At 38.1% G+C, this 22574-nt stretch overlaps 1 protein-coding gene across 7 annotated transcripts in view; it reads right to left on the reverse strand.

The window, feature by feature from the left end:
- The window catches only part of KAT6B (lysine acetyltransferase 6B), a 118062-nt gene that overhangs the window by 89117 nt on the left and 6371 nt on the right, over nt 1-22574 (reverse strand). For all 7 annotated transcript variants that reach the window (XM_074592996.1, XM_074592991.1, XM_074592993.1 and 4 more), the window contains exon 2: nt 20316-21211. In XM_074592996.1, coding sequence (XP_074449097.1) covers nt 20316-20936 — 621 coding nt within the window. In that variant the 5' untranslated portion in view covers nt 20937-21211. The remainder of the gene's footprint in view (nt 1-20315; nt 21212-22574) is intronic.

Here is a 22574-nt window from a genome sequence, read left to right on the forward strand (position 1 = left end):
TTGCCCACCTCCAAAAAATAGCCATCATAACAGAGCTATTTAAGTGATGTTCAGGTGACTACCACTCATTGCATAAACGAGCACTAAGGAAGTGTGATACTGCAAAGACCATTCCTTAAACTCTTATGATAAAAAGAAGAATCAATAATCAGCTGCATGGCTGTCCTACTGAGTTTCTCCCACCACTCACGTGACTTTCTCATTAAATTATCTCACAGGTGAGGAACACACCAACACTACAGGTTCCAGGAAAATTTTGCTAGTGATTTCAGAAGGGTATCAAACAACATGTCAGTAATAAAAGCCTGGTTTACTGTAGTGGAACATGGTGCCATGCCATTTGTTACAGCAACCCTGCATCTTTTGGCCCAAGAATCTGCAGTTGGCTGCAGCTATCACCAAGTTACTCAACTAACTTGGAAAGACAAATGAAAAACATCAGTGCTGCTGAATGACTGCCAGTACCTGCAGAAAAAGGAAGTTGCTCTCAACAATAAGTGTCACCATTATGAAGCTGACAGTACACAGAGTATTTTCTTCTTTCACCTTTGTTTCATTCCCTGCAGTTTTTTCCCCTCCATCCTCACTTAATCTTGCACCCTATTTTTCTCTTTTAAAAATCAAAATCTGTCAGTCTTCACAAGATAAAGGTTGGTAAATAATCATGGTATAAATGAGGGTGATGCAAGTAAAACATTTATATATATATACACAAATATAGATTTATGTATGAATGTAAGATATGTGTAAAAATAGAGTACCCCAAGGCACACAGAAATCACTTCTCAGAAGGAAAAAAGATTCTCTTCCCTAGAAGCTGTTTGAAACAGTTATTTGCATCCATTCCTGAAACACTACTGCTAAGCGGCATTAGAATGTAAAAATCACACTCCTACAGTTTTCTCCTCTTGAGATTTACAGTTAAATTATAAGAAAAATACTTCCTGGTTAAATTGGACAGATTATGCAATACAGCTTTTATCAAACCAATAAATATGTTATAATACACAAGCCTCTGGCCCTAAGAGACTTCCTTCTTCAGGTGCTGGCAGTTTATAAATTAGCTCATTTGTAGCATAGAAAAAGCTTCATAATTAGTACCTAGTTTATCATTAAAAACTTGCATTCACTGTATGATGTCACAGACTAATGAGTCTGGCTCTCATTTACACACTCAATTATTTTCTGGCATCTCAGTACAGTCAATTCCATTATTTCCTATATAATTGACCAACTTCAACAGCTGCAATTCTTCTCTTGTAAATACAGGACACATTGCACAAGACAGGATCACAGTTATCACTCTTAAAATAATTCCACATAATACACAGTTTAAGTTTGACAAGGCTTAAGATGCTTTACCCTGCAGCCAGCAGAAGTTTGATTTAAAAAGCACTGTACAGTAATTAGATTTAAACCACAGAATTACTTAAAGTACCACACTCATTGACTGGTAGAGCTTTTACTGCAATAGATTAGACTCATTACTTAGAGACTGAAAAGCAGCTCTAGATTCATTTACCTCTGATGCTAGAAATTAATACATTTTATGTATTAATCACAATACTGATTACAGCAGTGAATAAGACATGGAGACAGAAGTTCTGCAGGTACAGCGGTGACAGATATCCTCCTGGACTAACAGGAAGCAGGAGCAGGAAGTGTCCTAGCTGACTCAAATCTCACTTAGTGATCAACATGCTAAATCCTCCTAAATCCTTGTGGGAAAACCTAGAATGCATGTTCTCAGAATTTCTTCTGGCCAAACAGCTTGAAATGGCAACTCCCTGTAGTGTAGACATGGAAGGCAATGGATGATTCAGTACGTATTTAATTTCAAATAACCATGAGAAAGCTTAAGATGTTTTCATCTACTTCTGCAAAATCTTTATCTCCAAGAATAAGAAGATCTGAGAAAATACCTGTATCTTGTTTAGCATCAAGGGTCTGCAAGTCTGAAAGCCAAGAAGCCCTTTCTTACTGGCCCTCAGTAGATGTCACGAATGGTCTTCAGTTAATCAAAGGAGAAAGAGTAGTAGAAAAGACAGTATTCAACAGCTTACAGCTGTACTGTACAGTACCCTTTATCCCTACAAAGCAAAAACTAATGAGGAGAGCATGCTTTTCAAAATCTAACAGTTTATATACTGCCGTGCATATGCATAGAAGACAACTTTCATAGGAAGGTAATATTCCCCGCTCCCCCCAATTCTACCCTTTATTTTATAGCAGCTTTTTTTATACAGCTTTTTATTATGGACCTTTAGTGTTATGATAATACTCTTTTCACATCAAGCATATTCATGATAATACTGTTTTCACATCAGGCATATTCATGATGGCTTGGGATTTCAGATAATTTAAAGTATCTTATTTTGTATTACTAGGAACAAACAAACAACAAAAAAAAAAACAAACAACAGAGAGCAACAAAGCTGCTCAATTCTGAGTAATGTTCTATTAACAAAATTCCATTATTTTTTTTTCATTTGTTTGCAGAACAGTTCTCTCCTGTAATTTAGGTAAAAGCCATTCCATCCTCAAATAAAACATCTGCATGACCTCTCAAGACAGAATCTTCTCCTGAGTCAGAATAACTAAGCATTAGGCTCTTAAAAAAAAAAAAAAAAGCTATCTTCACTGCACTCATTTGGTCTTTTGATTCTACTCTAATGGATTATCTATTTAACTTAGTCACAATTTAATCCAGTGTTATAACTCACGATCAAAGAAAGATTATTTTAATCCAGCTATAAAAGCTTGAGCTCTTGAGCTAATACATGAGATAGCCCAACTCTAATACTTCACCTGTGCTACTACCACTGCAGACCCTGCAGCACAACATACCATATACAGGACTCATCAATCCCTTCCCAAGGCTTTGGAAACTTAAGCACAGCCTTAAGCCTGCATTTTCTAGTCAGTTCTACTCTAGTCAAGAAATACAAATATTGTAGTCGGGGCCTCAAGCCAGCTATTTTTTAAACTGTGTGAAGTGACGGTGGAAGGCAGGTAGGTGGGTGGGAGAAGCTACTGCCGGTGAAGTAGAAAGGTGAGAAAGAAAGATATTTTTTTTTTCCCCCGCCTCCTTCAGCGGATGAACAGTCCAACACTTACTATGTATGCTTCCCATTTCCCCTATTTATTTTAAGCTAATATTAAAATATTTAACGCCACAGAAGAACCTAATAAAGATTATGACACGAGAGGAAACAGCATGAACGCTACTGTGTCCTATACCACAATGGTAAACTCACATCATAGTTTGCTTTTTCCTTCCCCTAATTATAAGCAGTGAAACCACAAAACCCATGTTAAGATCTTATCAGTTAAGGTCCCCTCCTGAGAAAAGTTTAGGAACGGCTGTACAAAACAATGAACACTACTTAGCTTGAAGTTTCTGAAGTAGTCACAAATTTACAAGAGAAAGAATGAAGTCTGTCCATCTGGACACAATATTTGCACCTCATCTATCAGTCGTAGTATTTGTATTAGTGACTTCCTAATTAGCACTCTGGAGAAGCATTCCAAGAGACTACAAAAGTAACAAAACACCCATAGTATACGGTTTTCATTGATGCTGATCGCATCTTGGAAGTACAGAGTCTGAATACAAACTGATAATGTGGGCAAAAGAACCCCGAGAATTTAGCTGAATTGTACCTAGTGTGAACAGGTTTCACATAGATTATATGTTACTGCCTCCCACTTCCATAACAGGACACTTAGTACCTCCACGGAAGCCGCTAATTAAGTACTTATTATAGCTTTTGCCCTCAAGCTTTACACTGATGAGGCTAAACAACAAACACCAATCTCAAAAAACGTCTTCAACGCATTTCTACTAAATCAGCATAAAAAGTATTGTTTAAAAAACAAACAAACAAAAATAAAACCCTATGTTTTGCTATTGCTTTCACTAAGTGGGTTATTTGCTCTAGATTATGCTGCTCTTAGCAAAGCCTGAAAAGTGATTGGAACCCCAAACCTAGGAAACAGAAAGCCAGGCATATAGCCTTAATACCAGACCTGTCTCCTGTGGTAATAACCACAGAGGGAATATGTGCTGACAGCAAGTATAAGCTGTGTCAAATAGACCTGTGATGGAATTTAATAGACCTACTAAGAAAAAAATATTTTTGTAGACTAAGTATTTACTGTTTTGTGAATACAAATGAGTTAAAACTGCAAACAAAATATAAACATTACTTTCTTGTAGAAGTACTTTGAAAACTCTTGGCAAAACTGGTATTTTCACTTCTATATATAAGTCAACATATCAACAGACTACAGGAGAAGAAAAGCACATTCATATAGCTCTTTAAAAGCAACAGCTGCCATCTTAGTTTGAAAAATAGTTCAAAGCCATGCTTTCCTGTTGCTGTTTTGCTTGTATCAAAACAGTTGTCATTGTACCTCTGCTAATATCAGCCCTAATTAAGAATTTAATTACCCTCTCTTACAGGCCTTATAGTCTAACAGCCTGTTTTCAACAGAGTGATAGAAGAAGGTAACATACAATATTCCCTGTAGTACCTCCTCCTGGTGAAACTCCTTCCAAGAAAACTGTTTAAATTTAATATTAAGAAGTCAGGGGTTTTTTTCTCCAACTGTAGTATTTTGCAATATTTTATTAAAAAGCTACACAAAAAGAAGCACCCTTTACTACAGGACTTGAGGTGAACGGGACTGCTAGACCACACAACCAAGTAAAACGTCCCAAGTTGTAACAAGTATGTGCAATGCCCATCTGTGCTATTTTTGGCCACATTATAGCACTAGCAAGAACCAACAAAGCTGTAACTAAGGCTGTGTCATGAGCTGTCATTTTGAACTCTGATACTAGAAGCTGGTACTTTTGAAGTTATCATCCAGCCTGCATATCTTCGTCTTTGTCTCCAATGAGGTCACAGTCCCTCACAACTGAAAGATACCACAGGACGAGCTATTACATTTTGGTTTGCCTGAAGAAAGCATTAATCATCAGTTTACCTTAGTCACACAATATATTCTAGGAAAGATTGCTAAGAGATGAAAGATTTGATTTTCATATATACTATTATGCAATAGTTAATTTTAACATCAGGACAATCGTACAGATGCTAAGCAGACCATCTTTTAAAGCCACTTCTCTATGACGGTATCACAGATTTTTATACCCTACGAACATGATTTACTTTCAAAACATGAAACTTTCAAACAGGTAACAAAAGAAATCTGTTAGATACTTAACAGAAGTGAAAAGGAATTCTTGGAAACGTACTGGAGTTAGATATCAGCATTTCAGTAAACCACAAGGAGGGGGGGGGAAATCTATAAAAAATTCCACTAGGTAGAAGAGAAGAGTGATTTCTTCAGTCTGAGAAGCTAATTCAAACACTTATGATGGAATGTATTCCACCTAAGTGTTAACAGTGCATTCAGAAATGGAAAACGATTTGATTATTAGGGCAAAAATATATTGGGGTAATCAAACAAATATGAATTTACTTCCTTTTTGCATAATTTCAAAAATGTATCATTTGACTGGTAGTTGTTTGTTTGGGTTTTTTTTACAGCAGGGAAAACATTTCAGCTCCCAGGCTTTCTGCAAAGATTTCTTCAGAATATAATATGCCCATCTTACTATAGTTTTATTTAACAAATAGAATTCATTCAATCTAAAAATAGGTTCATTTCTAAATTCTATACTTCAAATACTGATTTTTTTTTTAATCAGCTTTTTCAGTATAATCCTGACATCAAAATAGACCTTCTAATTTTGTTAGTTTTAAGAGAAACAGCCCAACAATACTTCTTGAAACTGCACAGAAGATGGGCAACTATTTACTGACACAAGTCTAGTCAGTGCATATAATTGGGGGGTTGGGAGGAAACGTAAGAACCCATTAAAATATTATATACTAGATAAAAATAAAAATAAGCTCCTCACACTTTCAAGAATGAAGTCAAAGTTACACTTAAGCAGGGCAAGGAAGATGAACGTAAACTGGATCTCAGAAATACCTCGACCTATAAGGCGCATTAGACAGTGACCCTTAAAACGCTTAGCCCTCTCCTCTTCACCTCTTACCCTGGAAAAGAGAAACTGTAATACCAAACACAGTTACTTCTAATCTATTTCTAAAATCTCACTCAAAGGACCATAACGCCTTGAGAAAGCAGCTCTCTAGAAGATCCCTTAAATCCTCAATCAATTACAATGTTACAGAAGAGAGTATATTACCCCCATCTATACAGCACAGCATACAGGTATACCCCTTTATATATAGTTGCTATAACAATACCTTATTCTAGTTACTTTTTATCCATTGTATTTCTAAAGCAATAGAATTATTCTCAAAAAAAAAAAAAACAACCCACCTTTCAGATCCTTACAAAATAGAATTTTCTTGGACAAAACTATATTGATCTGAAGACCTTAACTGTTTTTTGAAAGTCTGTAAACACTAAGAATCCAGAAGTGTTTTCGTTCTCTGCAATCCAAATAATTTAAGCTTTACCTGGGGAATGCTTCAATTCCTTCCCCAATCCCTTTCCAAAATTGTTCTAGAAACTAAATATTTTATTTAAATCTTGAAAACAGTCTTTAACAAAAGCAACACAATTAAAAACCTAATTCTGACTACTGATTTGTTTTCAAAGGGATGGGGAAACAAGTTTACAAGGAAGCTTTAATGTGACAGTGAACTATCACCTTTAAATGTACCCCCAAGAGATGAGGTGCACAGTCACAAGTGTAATCCATAATAAGCAGATGTATTTATGAACTTTATAATCAACAGATTGCTTAAACTGGTTTTGAGGCACATCTCGTCAATAAACTATGAACTAGTTTTAAGTGTATTTGCCACATAAGCTAGTATCAGACTTGTTGTGGGAGAAAAAAAACCAACCCAAAACACAACAAAAAACCCACCAAACCAAATAAACCACACTAAAACAAAACACAACCAAAAACTAGCAATACAAAAAGCAGGCAGAAACAAGACTTACTTCCCTTTGCACCACTTTAAGAAAGGGAGAGAAGTAGTAGGGAGGAAAAAAGAACATCTCTTTGCAATCTCTCTTTCTGACCTACCTCCAAAGTTTTAAAGTACCAATGAGCATGGGATGACAACCAAGTTGGACAACAGAGTTTAGTGAAAACGTTAAAGATACTGCCTTATTGGATTGCCCTGATTACTAACACACTGAAGGTAGTACTAAATAAAAAAAAAATAAAATAATCTTACAGTGGTCCAATGTTCAGTACCTGGAACAGGACTAAATACCCTTTAGCATAATCTTTGTATTCACTAAATCCAGAATTCAACAGTAGAGCAGCTGCTCAGTGCCTGGTCTGCAGAACTCAATGAATGACAAAAGGTTACCTTAATTCAATGAGATAATCAGCACACATTTACCCACTACCAAGAGTTTTCCAACCATCTGCAAGGCGGCAGAGCTAACTGCCTATAAAACAACTGGCAGCATGCTGACATGTCCTCACATCCCTCATGTCAATGAAAATTTATCTCTTAGCAACAGCTAAAAAGAAGCTGAACTTCCAGAAATATTTTAGACGCATCATGAGCCAACAATTTATTCGTAAATGATTTTGATTGCTACTGATCTCCAAACAGATGTCTACTCTAATTGGTAAAATCTATTAAATTCATACTTTAACAAAAAAAAAAAAAAAGAAAAAAGAAAGAAAAAAGTCAAGTTGTCATGGCTTAAGAAAGCAATAACAATGGGAGTCATTATAGCTGTGCACATAAAAGACAAAAGCTACCCTTATTTAAAGCTGCTTGCCCTCAATGGTATCAGTAACAGTGAAGTAAACAAAATGCATGTGTTGTAGGGAGAGGAAAAAAATTGCTATTAAGGCTATTATCAGAAATTGAAAGGTAAGACACATATCTGCTAAAACCTAAGAGAACTATTTTTAAGAAGAAAAGCAAAATAAGAGATTTAAAGTTAAAACAACTTTAGCTACTAAAACTATTTTAGGATTCCCTCCCCTGCTACACAGGGGTGAGAAAGTTAATTTTGTTCTCTTCTCCAAATAAGAACACTAAGTTATAAATATCTTAACCACATTAAAATATGAAATTTTAAGGCATCAAGCTTTACAAGTAAATTCCATATAAAACTCCTATGAAAATCTGAGATTCTCTTGTAATAACAAAATATTAAGCAAATTAGAAAGAGATCAGGAAAGGGAAAAAGCTTGTCCTCAGCCACATCAGTAGCTCTTCTCTAGAAATCCAGTCTTGCAGAAGTCTCTTCAAAATACATCCAAACACAGTATTAAGAAAGAAATAATTAAATCATTAAGATTCAGTTTTGTGTTACAGATTATGGGCAGTTCTGTTTAGAACGACGTACAAAAAATTAAATAGAATCATAGAATATTCATGGTTGGAAAGGACCTTTGAGATCATCGAGTCCAACCGTACACACACAAAAAAAACCCCCTACCATCTCTGCCACCAGAGCATGCCCTGAAGTGCCAAATTTACACGTTTCTTAAATACCTCTAGGGACGGTGACTCAACCACCTCCCTGGGCAGGCCGTTCCAGTGCCTGACCACTCTTTCAGTAAAGTAATTCTTCCTAATATCTAATCTAAACCTCCCCTGCCCCAACTTCAGACCATTTCCTCTGGTCCTGTCATTATTCACCTGGGAGAAGAGGCCAACACCCACCTCTCTCCAGCCTCCTTTCAGGTAGCTGTAGAGGGCAATGAGATCTCCCCTCAGCCTCCTCTTCTCCAAGCTAAACAAGCCCAGCTCCCTCAGCCTCTCCTCATATGACCTGGTCTCCAGACCCCTCACCAGCCTGGTAGCTCTCCTCTGGACACGCTCCAGCACCTCAATGTCCCTCTTGTACAGAGGGGCCCAGAACTGAACACAGTACTCGAGGTGAGGCCTCACCAGTGCCGAGTACAGAGGCACCATCACTTCCCTGCTCCTGCTGGCCACGCTATTCCTGATACAAGCCAGGATGCTGTTGGCCTTCTTGGCCACCTGGGCACACTGCTGGCTCATGTTAAGCTGGCCGTCCACCAGCACCCCCAGGTCCTTTTCTGCCGGGCAGCTTTCCAGCCACTCTTCCCCAAGCCTGTAGCGTTGTTTGGGGTTGTGACTGAAATGCAGGACCTGGCACTTGGCCTTATCAAGCCTCATACAGTTGGCCTTGGCCCATCGATCCAGCCTGTCCAGGTCGCTCTGTAGAGCCTTCCTACCCTCAAGCAGATCAACGATCCCACCCAGCTTGGTGTCCTCTGCAAACTCACTGAGGGTGTACTCAATCCCCTCATCCGGATCATTGATAAAGATATTAAACAAAACTGGCCCCAGAACTGAGCCCTGAGGGACACCACTGGTGACCGGACGCCAAGAGGATTTCACCCCATTAATCACAACTCTCTGGGCACAGCCATCCGGCCAGCGAAGAGTACACTTGTCTATGCCATGATTCGCCAGCTTCTCCAGGGGAATGCTGTGGGGGACGGTGTCAGAGGCCTTACCAAAGTCCAGACAGACAACGCCCACAGCCTTCCCCGCATCCAGAAGGTGGGTCACATGGTCATAGAAAGAGATCAGGTTGGTTAAGCAGGTCCTCCCCTTCCCAAACCCATGCTGGCTGGCCCTGATTCCATGGCTGCCCTGCACTTGCCATGAGAGCTCACTCAAGATGATCCTCTTGAAATATGGCACATTCACACAATGAAGCTTGAACATCCAGGTTTTTTTTGCTTGGGCAGAATGGAGCTGCCAGCTGTCAAAGTCACTTTCTCAAATAAAGTCAGTTCCAGCACGTTTATTAACATAAAAACAGATAAATCAATTTTATTTCCAGTCTAACTCTGAAAATTATCAATACCTTTTCAGTAGCAGGCTGAAGGTGACTTATAAACACGTTGAAAATGTTACTTAAGAAGGCAGAGACATAGCGAGAAAGAGAGGTAACCAAACAAAATTCCAGTACATCCCTATCCCACCACCAGTATCTTCTAGGAGACATAAAACAGAATCTGTCAATCCTGGGCTGAACAGCAGCTGCAATTACTTCCTTAAATTCACAGGCAGAATTGAGGTATTATCTAGAATTCAGAGTGGTATAGGAAGTTGGGAATACAGGGGAAGATTTCTCCAGTGGTTTATTATTCAAAATAAAAGACTCCTACCATCCATCTGATGTTCAGATCTGAAAAGATTTATGAAACTCTCTACTGAAAAGCTGAAAACATGCCTGCAAGATAAGCAGCTACTCACTGTTGGGTCTGGGGTTTTTTGGGGGGGGGTTTCGGGCTTTTTTGTGTTTGTTTTTTGTTTGGGTTTTTTTTTGGTTTTGGTTTTTTTTTTTTTAAACACAGTGCACAAATGCATAAAGTGGAAACAACTGCCCATCACTACATAAATTCCAAGTGGCAAAGCTCAGAACTGAACTCATGTTTTCAGGCCCCTAGTTCTTAAATAGTTTTCAATGAATGTAAAGCAGAGGGACTAGCTAAAGCCAGGATTTATTATTAGTATTACTATTATTATTATTTTAAACAGCTACTGCATTTCACGTTTTATCCAGGGTAAAATATCTTTGACTTTTTGATAGTCTCTTCTGAGAGAGACTTAAATGCATAGATCTAAAGAGGAGGAACTGCTTGACTACAATGGATGCTGTCACCTTTATAAATGCAGTAGTTTAACATTTGTTGTAAAAACGTTTAGAACCATTAAAAGACATAAGTACCAGTAATTTCCTTCCTCAAGATATGGCAGACAAGCACGTCAAGTGACCCCCCCAACAAGAGGATTTCTTTGAAATGACCACAGAAGAACAAGTCACTGGTTTCTAAGACAATGTGAGCTCCAATACCTCTTCATGTAGTTAAATATATGCACATACAAGCACAGTAACAGACCACTCTGCATGCAGATAGAACATACTGCTATCTAACTTAACAGTCTACCCTGTGAGTGGTTTTCTCTAGTCATTTCTTGAATGATTTATCTGTAGTTTTTAGACCTTCAGAAAACATCTGTAACATCTGAATGACAGCTTACTTTGCTAAATCGGCATAATGTGTGCCAAACACCTCAAAATAAACAGAAATTGGTTTTACTATACAATTTTTCAATATTAAAGCAGAATTAATATTTGTAAAACAGCATTAACGAGTTTCCAGTGACAGTCAGTTTTCACAACGGGATAAAGAGGGAAAGGAAGAGAGCTGGACAGCTCAAGGCAGAGCAAGAATATTCAGATCAGAAAATACCATATTTATGTATAACCCAACTGTTTACTACATAAATCTCCATGTGTATATTTACAAACTGAGTGCTAACCAAATACTTGCAGAAGTCCATAGCTGTCCTCTTCCTCTACCACTAACATATTTGCGTTAACCTGACTCCTACAGCAGATACACTAGTGATCAGATGACAAAAGAAAAAAACAGTAGGAAATGAAAGCTGAGTATCTTTTAAATTTGGTACAGAAAGGAGGGACAGAGCAGCCTTTATAAGCACAAAACTTGTTAACTAACTACTACTAAGCTCTGTGATTATAATTGAGATTACTTTGGTCTTGAGAATTATTTTAGGCTCAAACTGCCTTTTTTCATCACCCTTTAACTGTATTTTAAATAATCCCTTTGCTAACTACTGATTATCCACTAATTCTAAGCACTTTAGAGAATTCCACAGTACTTGCAAGTTAGGCCTAACTCACGTTTTTACAGTTCAATATAAAGGACAACTGTTCTCCAAACAGCACCAGATAAGGTATCCACACAACGTAATTGTGGAACTTAAATGAATCCTAGCAGGCTTCAGAGCCAGCCTCCTGGGTCTGGTATATAAAGCTAGAAGTTCAGTGGCTTGAAGTTCTTATTTTTCCAGATTTCAGGGATCTCAAGAAAGCAGAAATCAGGATGTTCGCTATTCTTAAAGCAACACACACAAAATGAACTTATAAAAGAAACTTTAACAACAAAAAACCAGAAGTAAACACACTGCAAATTCTCCAGCAATGGTTTTCCCAGGTGAAGCTTCCATCCCTCTTGAAATTTCTTTAGCTTACACTTCAGCTATTTGATACAGCTGTCTGCAAATCTTCATCATCATAGTCCTGCATAAAGAAACTATACTTTCTGTTTTATTTAACCAACAGTCAGAAGAAGCAGACAAACTTTCAATTGAACTTGAAACAGAATACTCTTGGCTAGGACAGACCTCTGCAGCATGTACTCCAAGCTACTGCTCAAAACAAGATGAGACTCAAATGTTCCCTAGGGTTGCTCAGGACCTTGCCTAGTCAAGCTCTGACCACTTCCGGGGATGGTGATTCCACAGCCACTCTGAGCACCTGTTCCATGTCTCTCCATACTCACTATAAAGGACTTTTCGTCTTCATCTAACTAGAATTTCCCTTGCTGCAACTTGCGTCAGTTACCTCTCATCCTTTTGCCATATGAGAAACAGCAGTCTCCACCTTCACTATAATCACCCAATAGTGCTTAAAGAGCTGCGTTAACACAACAGTCCTACAAAGACAAAAAAAAAATCTACACATGTATGATAATTTGATCTTGACTATACTCCTTTCAACTGTTACTTGTAACTACTTATTCATTAGTTAAGAACTATGTGTACTCAGCGTCTGAAACATGGGTTCCACTGACATTTGCCTCTTACTGAGCCAAATGCAAACGCTGTTAGTTAACGTTGCCACGGATACACGGACATTACATAAAAATTAATTCCTAAAACTACAGTCAGTCATTCTCACCATTTTGGAAAAAACAGAGCTGTGAAATTGAAGTGATCTTCAGAACACCACTGGTGATGAAATTAAGTCCTGGAGAGCACATGGAAAATGTGTGGCAAGCTTACCACAGCTTAATGCTAGCCCCCGCTTCTATAAGGATTCTTCCTAGATGAGGAAACATCAGCCATGCCTCCCAGGCAACTTTGCTGAGATCATACACAGCTTTTCTCCTGTGCCAGAATCTTGCTTGTAATTAAAAACAGAAGCCCCAAGCCTACTCCACCTAGCATTGCATTAGTTGGTAACTGATGGGCTGTACCACCACAGCCACTAGGGGAGATAAATGAGACTGCCCCTCTAGAGCCAAAACATTTGATAATACAGGAATTCCTGCATGTGCATATCAATTACTGCAGAAACAGGACACAAGAGTTGACAATTTGTAAGTCTGCAGTTTCTGACCCCACAAGGACTTTTTCCTTATGTGACTTCTTCTCTACAGCGCAACCTGAAGACACAATAATTCACACAAACCTAAAACTAAATGCTGCAGCCTTGGAGTTACCTACACAGACATCTCTTTAACAGTTCACACCACTCATATTGTAAGAAGGCTGCCTGTGCCTGCAAATGAGAAACTTTAAGCTCTTCCGCAAGAACCTGGAGAAGAAAAAAAAAATCCACAGAGAAATAAAAGTGCTGGCAGTTATAATTTCCCTTAATGAGGACGGATATAAGCAGACAGGGAAAAACATCAACCACCACACACAAGTGATTCTGCAACCAAAGGAAATAAAACTAGTTTAAAAGTTTGTTTGTCTCTAAGCAGGTAACCACAAAGGACAGCAGTGGATCTGTCAGCTAAGAGGTGCCTGATTTGATAAGCATCATCCTCAAAATTCTACAGACACCATCTGAGCCTTAATAGTGTCGTTCCAGTATGCAACAGCAACTCCCTCCACTTGGTTCCAGAAAGCCCTAGTGTCCCAACTTGAAACTGGCCCTCACAATGTTAGGAACTACGGGTCTGTCTGTATACGCAAATAAGAGAGCTGCCCTTTGAAAGAAGATGCTAATAGGGTCCATAAACAGATTCAAAATTGTAAAGAAGATTTTTACACCAATTGAGTAATTCTTTTCTCAATACTAGCTTGAAATTCTTTCAAAAGTTACAGTCATTTGCCATTTCCAACCACCAAATTGGAAAGCTATGGTTGATCTACATCTGGGGATCTTTCTTCAGAAAAAAAATCATCTGTCAAAAAACAGCAGACAATCTCAACTGCAAGCTATCAAAGTTTTTCATCACCTGTTTTATAACAAAGTTCCTGCAACAAGAAGAAACAACATGGAATTGTTATCAGGTTTCAGCTGTCACGGAAAAAACAGTAAAGACTATGACTTCTACTGAACATAGAAGAGGAAATACACTTAAGGTAAGGATACAGCACTGAGAAAATACGCAAGGTAGTTGTCCTTATATCGAAGGCAGACTTATGCTATTTCTATATTCTAGAATGAATCTCCACAAAGGAGATATCCATTTACCAAGTAGGAAAAGAAAAATTAATCTTGGAAGGAAAAATGCAGAAAGTAAAACCTCTAACCGTAGTTTCGGAATCAAATGTCACTCCAAGTTAACACAGAAGAGTTCACAGAAAATAGCATAGATGAACAAACAGGAAAAGAACTGCTGAAACTACACAGGATTTCTTTAACTCATTGCTATCAGTTTCAATACAGGACTCACCGCAATACACAACACCAATTAATTTTGAAGAGAAACTACCAAAAGAATCAAATTTTAGCAAGCCTTAGGATTAAGCAGCTTGCAGTATAATGTTTGGAATCATGAGCACATCATGCAGAACTATGTTCCAAAATATCCAGCTTGGGGGAAAAAAGGATGAGAAGGGTCTTCCCTGATGGTTCTACAGGAAGCTCCAAACAGACGACCAGTTTGAAGTCACTGACATCAGAAATTGGAACCCCCACTCACCTTATGAAGAAGCAAAGCAATTTAACTTAGGAAATAGCAGTTTTTAATATCCCTCCCACCACACAATTCAAGAAGACTTCTACAAGCGTGCTTCTTGGTTTGATCCAAATATGCTGAATTGCAAAATACAAAAAAGCCCCAAAAGCCTGATATACGATGGTGGTGTGAGTGGTATGAGCTGCTTCTCCATGGTATGGGACGACAAGACTTCTCCACTTCAGTTTCAAATGCTCAAAAGATGGTGTAAGTCGTTCTTCAATTTCTGGTAAGCTCCAGTATCTCACGTGCAAATAGGATCCACTTGTAAGTGTTCACTTGGCTTATGCATGAGTTGGTACTTAGCATTTCAGAAGCTACAGGGACAGCAGAGAAATGAGAGAGGGGAGCAGCACCTAGCAATCATCCCAGCACTTTAAGGAGAAGAGCTACACGCACTCAGGTGTGGGTTACCCTTCCAAAAAATAAAAGTATCCTGTGAATTGAGACAACGATAAGCACAAACTATGAAGATGTTACGAGGGGATAAACATAGGTTGTCTCTAAAGACAATAGTATTTCATGGACTGACAAAGTTCAAGCCTAGATTTCATTTTTCTTTTTTTCATACCCCTGTCTACAGTCTCTCCAACTGTAGCACTGCAGAGACTCACAGAAACTTACCTATCACTGCATTTTGGTGCTCAGACTCACTCTCAGGAGCACAGACTCCACACAACACCAGCTCCAAAGCTAGGCATTATGAATATCTCCTTATGTGTAAATTGGTCAGATACATTGGGCAGCACTTCCTTTCTTCCTAACTCTTCTGTTTCTGCTCAGTGGAAAGTCTAGAGTCCAGAGGGAACAAGGTAGAGCAAGCAAAGATGTCTCAGACAACAGTCTCTTGTTGCCTACCCACAGGAAGGCAGGAAGCTGAAAAACTGAGCAGGGAGGAGCCTGGATGCCAAGAAATCAGTTCTCTATAGATTGGCCCTTTGCCTAAAAGACAGAAGGAGGAACACCCAGTGTCTGCACTGGCACAAACTGCATACCAGAAAACTGAAATTCAACCTATGCCAAGTCACACTTTGAAAATCTAAATGTATGTAGGCCAGTGGAAACAGAAAGTACAAAAAATTAATAAGACAAGTTTGGTTTTGCATGAAAGTCAGCTTAGAAAGACAAACTGAAAGGGGGATTAATAAAAATTTTCATGCCAAGAATCAGATAGAAACAACTATTAATACAGTTGCTGAGCTGTTCAAGACAGTGTTCAGGAGAACCAAGAAAACACAGTATGAATCAAGCCATCTCCATTTGCACTGCATCTATCAAAATATACTCTAAGTAGCAATTATTCTGAACATAGCAAAGATGTAATCACTGAGATATACTATGCATTCCGACAGTCCTCTGAAAATGTTACACTGGCCTCTACACCTTTTAAAGCTAGATTTATCATTTTAAATTATGTTTAAAAATAAGTAAATAGAGAGCTGTCTGCAGTCCACAAACATCTGCTTCTTCAGGTATATAGTCACGTGGCATTTGTGCTCTGGAGATGGCTAGCTCCTAAGACCTAGTAGGTTTCATGCAGTTCTCAAACAGCAGAACCTTCCTAGTGCTTGTCCAAGTCACAGGGAAAACAAGGAACAACACAGCACACACATGTGCACAGAAAACACCATCAATATTGCCATTCTACAACTGACATCATTAAAGATAAATTAAACACCCATTTAAAGACCAACCATAATTTTTAATTACCACTTCACTGATGCATTTCCAGAAGTGTATTTTAATGCATCAAAGGCTTATCCAAAAGCTAAAGTATCACTCAACATGTTCAGGTTGATTTTCCTCTCTGTTCACACCCTTTCCTACTAAGTTATCAGTTTTTACACTGCATTTTCTGATTAACTTACTCATACAGCCCTTTACAGAAGATGCTGGGTGAGAGAAGGTGTGAAGCGCAAGAGAGAAGGTATCTATGCAAGATACTCTGAACATAAGGAAGAACACATAAAAGCAGTTAAATTGTTAAAACTAACTATGCACAGCAATACAGTGAAGTGCACAAGATCAAACTGCTGAGCAACAAATTTCCTTCTTTTTCCGCTGCATTCTGTGTGGGTTTTGTTTTTTATTTGCAGGAAAAAAAAAATATATGACAAGTCTTCATCCTAAAGGGCACCACCGTTTTCAGTTTCCCTTCATTGTTAAGGCGGCTGGCTGGTCCTTTAACACACTAACTTAACACTTTAAAACAGCCATCTTTTGAAGTGCTTTGATTTGAATTACCTGTCCGGATCAAGCAAGGATCTGCCTTAATGTAACCACCAGAACATTTAGATAACTGGGATGTCCTTTTGAAATGTAATTTATACTACTCATTGCACTTTATACAATGTGCAGCCTAGACACCATATAGCTGATGACAGCTACTGACCTTGCAGTGGAATCTGTTCTTCCTATGAGCCTTGTACTTGGATCTCTTCAGACACAAGTGAAAAAGCAACTCCCACGCACACTAGGGAATGGAAAGGGGTGGAGGAAGAGAAGATTTAAACCGCTGCACTGCGTATTACCTCTTCCTGTAACTCGGAGTTGACATACCTTTGCCCAAATCCAGAAGAGTCGGGATAACACTTGAAGGAAACATACAATTTTTACACAAACACTTCCTTCCAGGCCTATGGATAATAGGAAGAAACCTGGTAATACAAGCTGTATCACTCTAACTGCAGCTATTTCTACATCTAATGAAACAAGAGGACTACATCTAGTTGGACTGGATCACCCAGTCAATACGAAGACAAGAAAAGCAGCTCCACATCATCACCACCAACAGGAAAATTTAGCACCTCCAGCTCCCTGTTCCACAAAAGTATTTCATCAAATACAAAACACTCAATAGCCTCGTAACACAGTCAAGGCTCCAGGTCTGCAGAACTAACTTCAGTGGCACTGCATTTCAAGACTGTCTTCTCAGTGCACTAGATACTCTGATGCCCTTGGAGGGGGCATGGGAATGAAGGGAGAGTGGAGAAGGAAAAAATAAAACAACAACAACAACGAAAAAAAACAACCCCACACCAAAACAAAAAACACCAAAAAAAACCCAAAATCCAACACACACCACCCACACACAGGCAGTATTGTATCTCTTCTGATCACCTTTTACTCACTCAGGAAGAAAGGTTCAGAGTCTGCATTTGGTACTATGAGTGTGAAAGTTCAGATTGTCAAAGAGAGAGCTCTGATGCACTTCTAATGCACTAAATCTTTTAACCGTCTCACCCTGATGAGATGTTACTTATGCATTTAAAAAGTCAAAATTACTCAAACTTCCACAGTCATCTAAACAGATTTCTTTCTTCTCCTCAAGGGAAGTCAACAGAAACTTTGAAATACACCAATCTCTTCAAAGACTACCCATTCCTGAGAGATGCCAGTTGGCTACATTTTATTGTGTAAAATTCAATAATTGCCCCATACTGCCACTTAAATACTTTCAATAAAAATAGCCTAACAGTTTTCCTGCGGTGTCGTTCAGTTTATTCATGAATTACCATCAATTTCAAATGAACATGCAGTCACATCCCAATAACAGACACGTATTTACAGTTACTTTCAGAACTGTTCTTTAGGTGTACTTAAAGCCACACAGCTTGAAGACCAGCAAATATCCCATATTTAAACCAAGTCTATGTATATTTGCCCGGTAACCTGTGCCACAACTAGTACAACTAAGCAGTGCACTACACTGATATCCAACTACTGATTTGCCAACCTTGCATCAAAACTATTTTTGTCAGGAAAAAGTGTATGCTGAACATTTTTTAAACACGCAAGTCACACTGCTAATTTTGAGGCACCCAAATGAAAGCTTACTTCTTGCCAAACCACTTGCTAGAGAACAGATTTGTTTGGCTAACTTCTAAAAGACAGATTTATCCTTATACCAGTATTTTAGTATGGCAGTAACGGCTTTTTCAGCACTGTGACCCAACTCACATTCCTTGCAATGGATGCCAGTCCCAGTAGGTAGCCTAACAAGGGAGATTTTTGTTTCCACAGAATTCACATGAAGCATCATAGTATTAAACTATTTTGGTTGCTCAGTACTCCAGCCTTCAAATTTTTTATGCCACTAGAGTATCAGATTTCCAGAAGAATCTCTCAAAGTATCTAGACAGCTTTATCACTACCAGTAATTAAATCAGCAGTAACCACACAGCAAGCAACACTTACGAATTTCCATTCCAATTATTGGGGGTGAAGCTCCATGCATCTTTCAAATACCCGAGAAGTCCAATTTGACAGAAATAGATAGATATCCACACATAAAGGCAACCATATTTAACATATATTTAGAGAAGCTCACAAAAATCAACCTATCAACATTTGCAGTGTCACCTCTGACAGTTCCACAAACAACTATTCCTGTAGACTTCCCTAAGTATTTCTAACACAATCACCTGCTTCTCTGCACCCTCCAGCACATTGCAATCTGCTGAAGGAAAAAGACAAATGAAACCCATCATGCAGTTTCTAGAAGTGACACTAATGGCACCTCTACAATGGCAAAGTTGTCGGGGTTATTCCATGCCAAAAAGAACTGCCACCAAACTTTATCACTGAGAAGTGAAAAAAAAGAAAAAAAAAGAAGGAAAAAAAAAAGAAACACAAACAATCAAACCACCAACTTACAAATATTTTAAGTAACCCAATTCAAGTAGAACAGGTAGCTTTTTTTTTTTCCCCAAGTACACTGAAAATTCAAAACACACTTCACCATACTTAGTGGGCAATGGTCAAAGAATGCCTACAGACATGTCTTTGACACTACCCTTTCATAAACAAAACACTAATTGACACCCCCTTCTCCCTCAAGGCTTAAACCCTGTGAATAATTAACCTGAAAACAAGGCCCAAGTAACAGCAAAAATAAACCCACGTAGGAAGTCCAACAAAACTGAAATAGGAGGAGGATTCTGCAGTTCAGCTCAATTTGTCACTCTGACATCTTCACTTATATTCCTTGAATATGTACATTAACTCCAGTTCCTATTAACTGTAGTTTTAAAGCTAAGTATCTACATACAAATGTCTTTTAAAATAATAATTCTAACAGTCTTAAATATCAAGAGTTCTACTGGTAGTATTTCAAATGGTGTTCAGACTACAAGAAAAATCAGTATTTACAGGCGTAAAATGAATGTAAAAGGCCACAATCAAATCACATTGCAGATTTCAGCAACACCAGTCTGCCAGGCAAGGCAGAACAATCTCACACCTAGGAGAGAGCATACAGCTGTACTTTTCCCTGCTGCTCTGTTTATCTACTGAAAATCCAAAGAGCAAACTGCCCAATGCAGAATGGCAGGACATAGGGAGATAAGTAAACTTCCTTCACCGGAACTGATTCTGCATGGATCTTTGACATGCATCCTCACTTATACACATTTAAACGGGTAAATAAAGAAGAACAATCATTATTTTTGCATGAGGTAAATAAACAAAGAACAAGAATAATTTTTGCATTACTACATTTGCTCTAATTTTTCGGACTTACCTGATCTTTTTCATGGGGTAGAAGGCTGACGGGTGGAAGAGAAGAGGGGAAAGTGCTGGAGTATTTTGGAGCTCCTTTGCTTTCCAAACTGCCATAATTCACTCTATACTGAGGGCCATCCTTCAGTAATCTCCCATTGTTCACAGCACGTTTGGCCCCCAGACGTAACCTCTGCTGAAAGGCAGGATTGTTGAAAATATTTGCTAGGTCATTTTGACTTCTCAAATACTTCTCTATGTTTTTCAGGGAGGAGCCATTTGGTTCCTGAAGCCCTTCAATTGCTCTTCTCAAAAGTTTATTCCAATCCACATTACGAAGCTCATTACAAGCTCCTCTAGATCCCTTAACTGATTTAGGAATAGTGCCAGGTTTAACAGATGAAAACCGTCCAGGATTATCTGGGTCCTTGTAAGATGCAAGGCCTTTATTGGTAACTTTAAGAATAGAACCATCTTGAACACTAAGTTCCAACTGTTCCGAAACAGTCTTCTTATCTAATCCATGGGAAGCACAAACAGCGTGACATATTCTCTCTTCAGAAGGCCTTTGCTTTTGTTTTTTAACTTTCTGTATAGCTTCAAGAATCCACTCCGTATAAAGAGGGTTGGCAAGTTTTACCATGGTTGACCAGTAATTGTTTCCAGCCAAGGATTACCCATAGAGGTTCCTCCTTATCCTTTCAGAAGATCTTTCATAGGTTGTTCACACCTCAAACACAAATCAAAGGATTCCACACACTGCTTGGATGCACCTCAAAAATATCCATCCTGAGGAGTTGGAAAAGGCAGGGAAATATCTGCTGACCGAAGCTTCCAATTACTTTACCATTACGGAAAGATAGAAAGGATTAATTCGTGATGATACTGGTACATCCTTACAAGAAAGTTTGCTGCAACCTTTAAAAAGAAAAAAAGAAGAGGCAGGGAGAGAATACAGTTAATGCTGAAGTAGTAAAAAGAAACAGAATGCATTCAGACATGTATTCACACTGTAGATGCTGCAGTATGCAAAAATCTCTGTGAGATTATATGAAATGTTCACCAATTCCCACCCCCAACCAAATAAGTCATCATAAAATCCTTCCACTTCTCATAATATTTTGTGGATTTAGTTTTCCTAAATACTGTCACCACTTAACCTGCTACTGACTCGTTGGGTAATTTTCCTTCAGCCAGCGATCTGAAAATACTCTCCAAAACAAACTGCCTATAAATAATTTCTACATCCACTGGTGTAAGAAAATTACTACCTGGATGGATTATACATACACTTAAAAAAAAAAAAAAAAAAACACACACACAAAAAACAACAACAACAAAACACCACCAAACAAAAAAAAACCCCACAACAAAAACCAATCCTCAATTGATGAAAGTCAAATTATTAATTTATTTTTTATTTATTATTACTTAATTACAGTATGCTGTAAGTGCCATGCCATATGCATATGTTAATTATACAACTCAAAAAATCAAAAACAAAGTATCAGAACCGAGTTACTAGGATTACATCTTTCATTAATACCTAGGTACCCTACAATACAGAAAGAAATCACAAAGGCACTTCTTGTTCTAAGGTGTGCAGTAAGGAGGCACACATTTTTGATACAAACTCTTAGGAACAGAAATGAAAATGAAGTAACAGGAGGCACTTTCACATAAATACACTGTCAGCATGAAAACGTATAGGCAGGTCACATTGACAAAATATGTTTCAGTGACTCACAGTTTAATAAACAATTTTATTTACTTATTATGGAACAGATCACTCCAGTAGGAAATTCAGTGGCTACAAAAACTTATATAAGAAACCTAAAAGAACATCTTGATCAGGAGTTTATTCATTCTGCAGGACAATATATGAATATATATATATATATTTAAAAAGCCACATAAATTAATCTAAGACAGTAGGCACCTAATAAATAAATAAATATATTTGAGGTATTAGTTTTTTCTGCCGTTAAATGTAAGGGAGAACTTTTGAAGACACTAACAGAATTGTATAATTACTTCAAATCTGAGGAAAGTAAGTAAAAACCAGAAGAGGAAAATCTTGATTCTCAATAAATGGGCCATCTTGTGAGTTGAAGAATCGCCAGTTTCACAGCAAAATCTAAAACTGAGTTAATCTGAAACTACATTTATGAAGCTATGGCAAGCAGCCTGTAACAATAACATCTATGATTATACATGTCTCGGACCTCATTTTTATTCATTTATTCAAGTCGTCTTGCATTTCTATAATTTACTCAAGTTT

This window comes from Larus michahellis, chromosome 6 (genome assembly GCF_964199755.1).
Source record: "Larus michahellis chromosome 6, bLarMic1.1, whole genome shotgun sequence".
Taxonomy (NCBI): Eukaryota; Metazoa; Chordata; class Aves; order Charadriiformes; family Laridae; genus Larus; species Larus michahellis.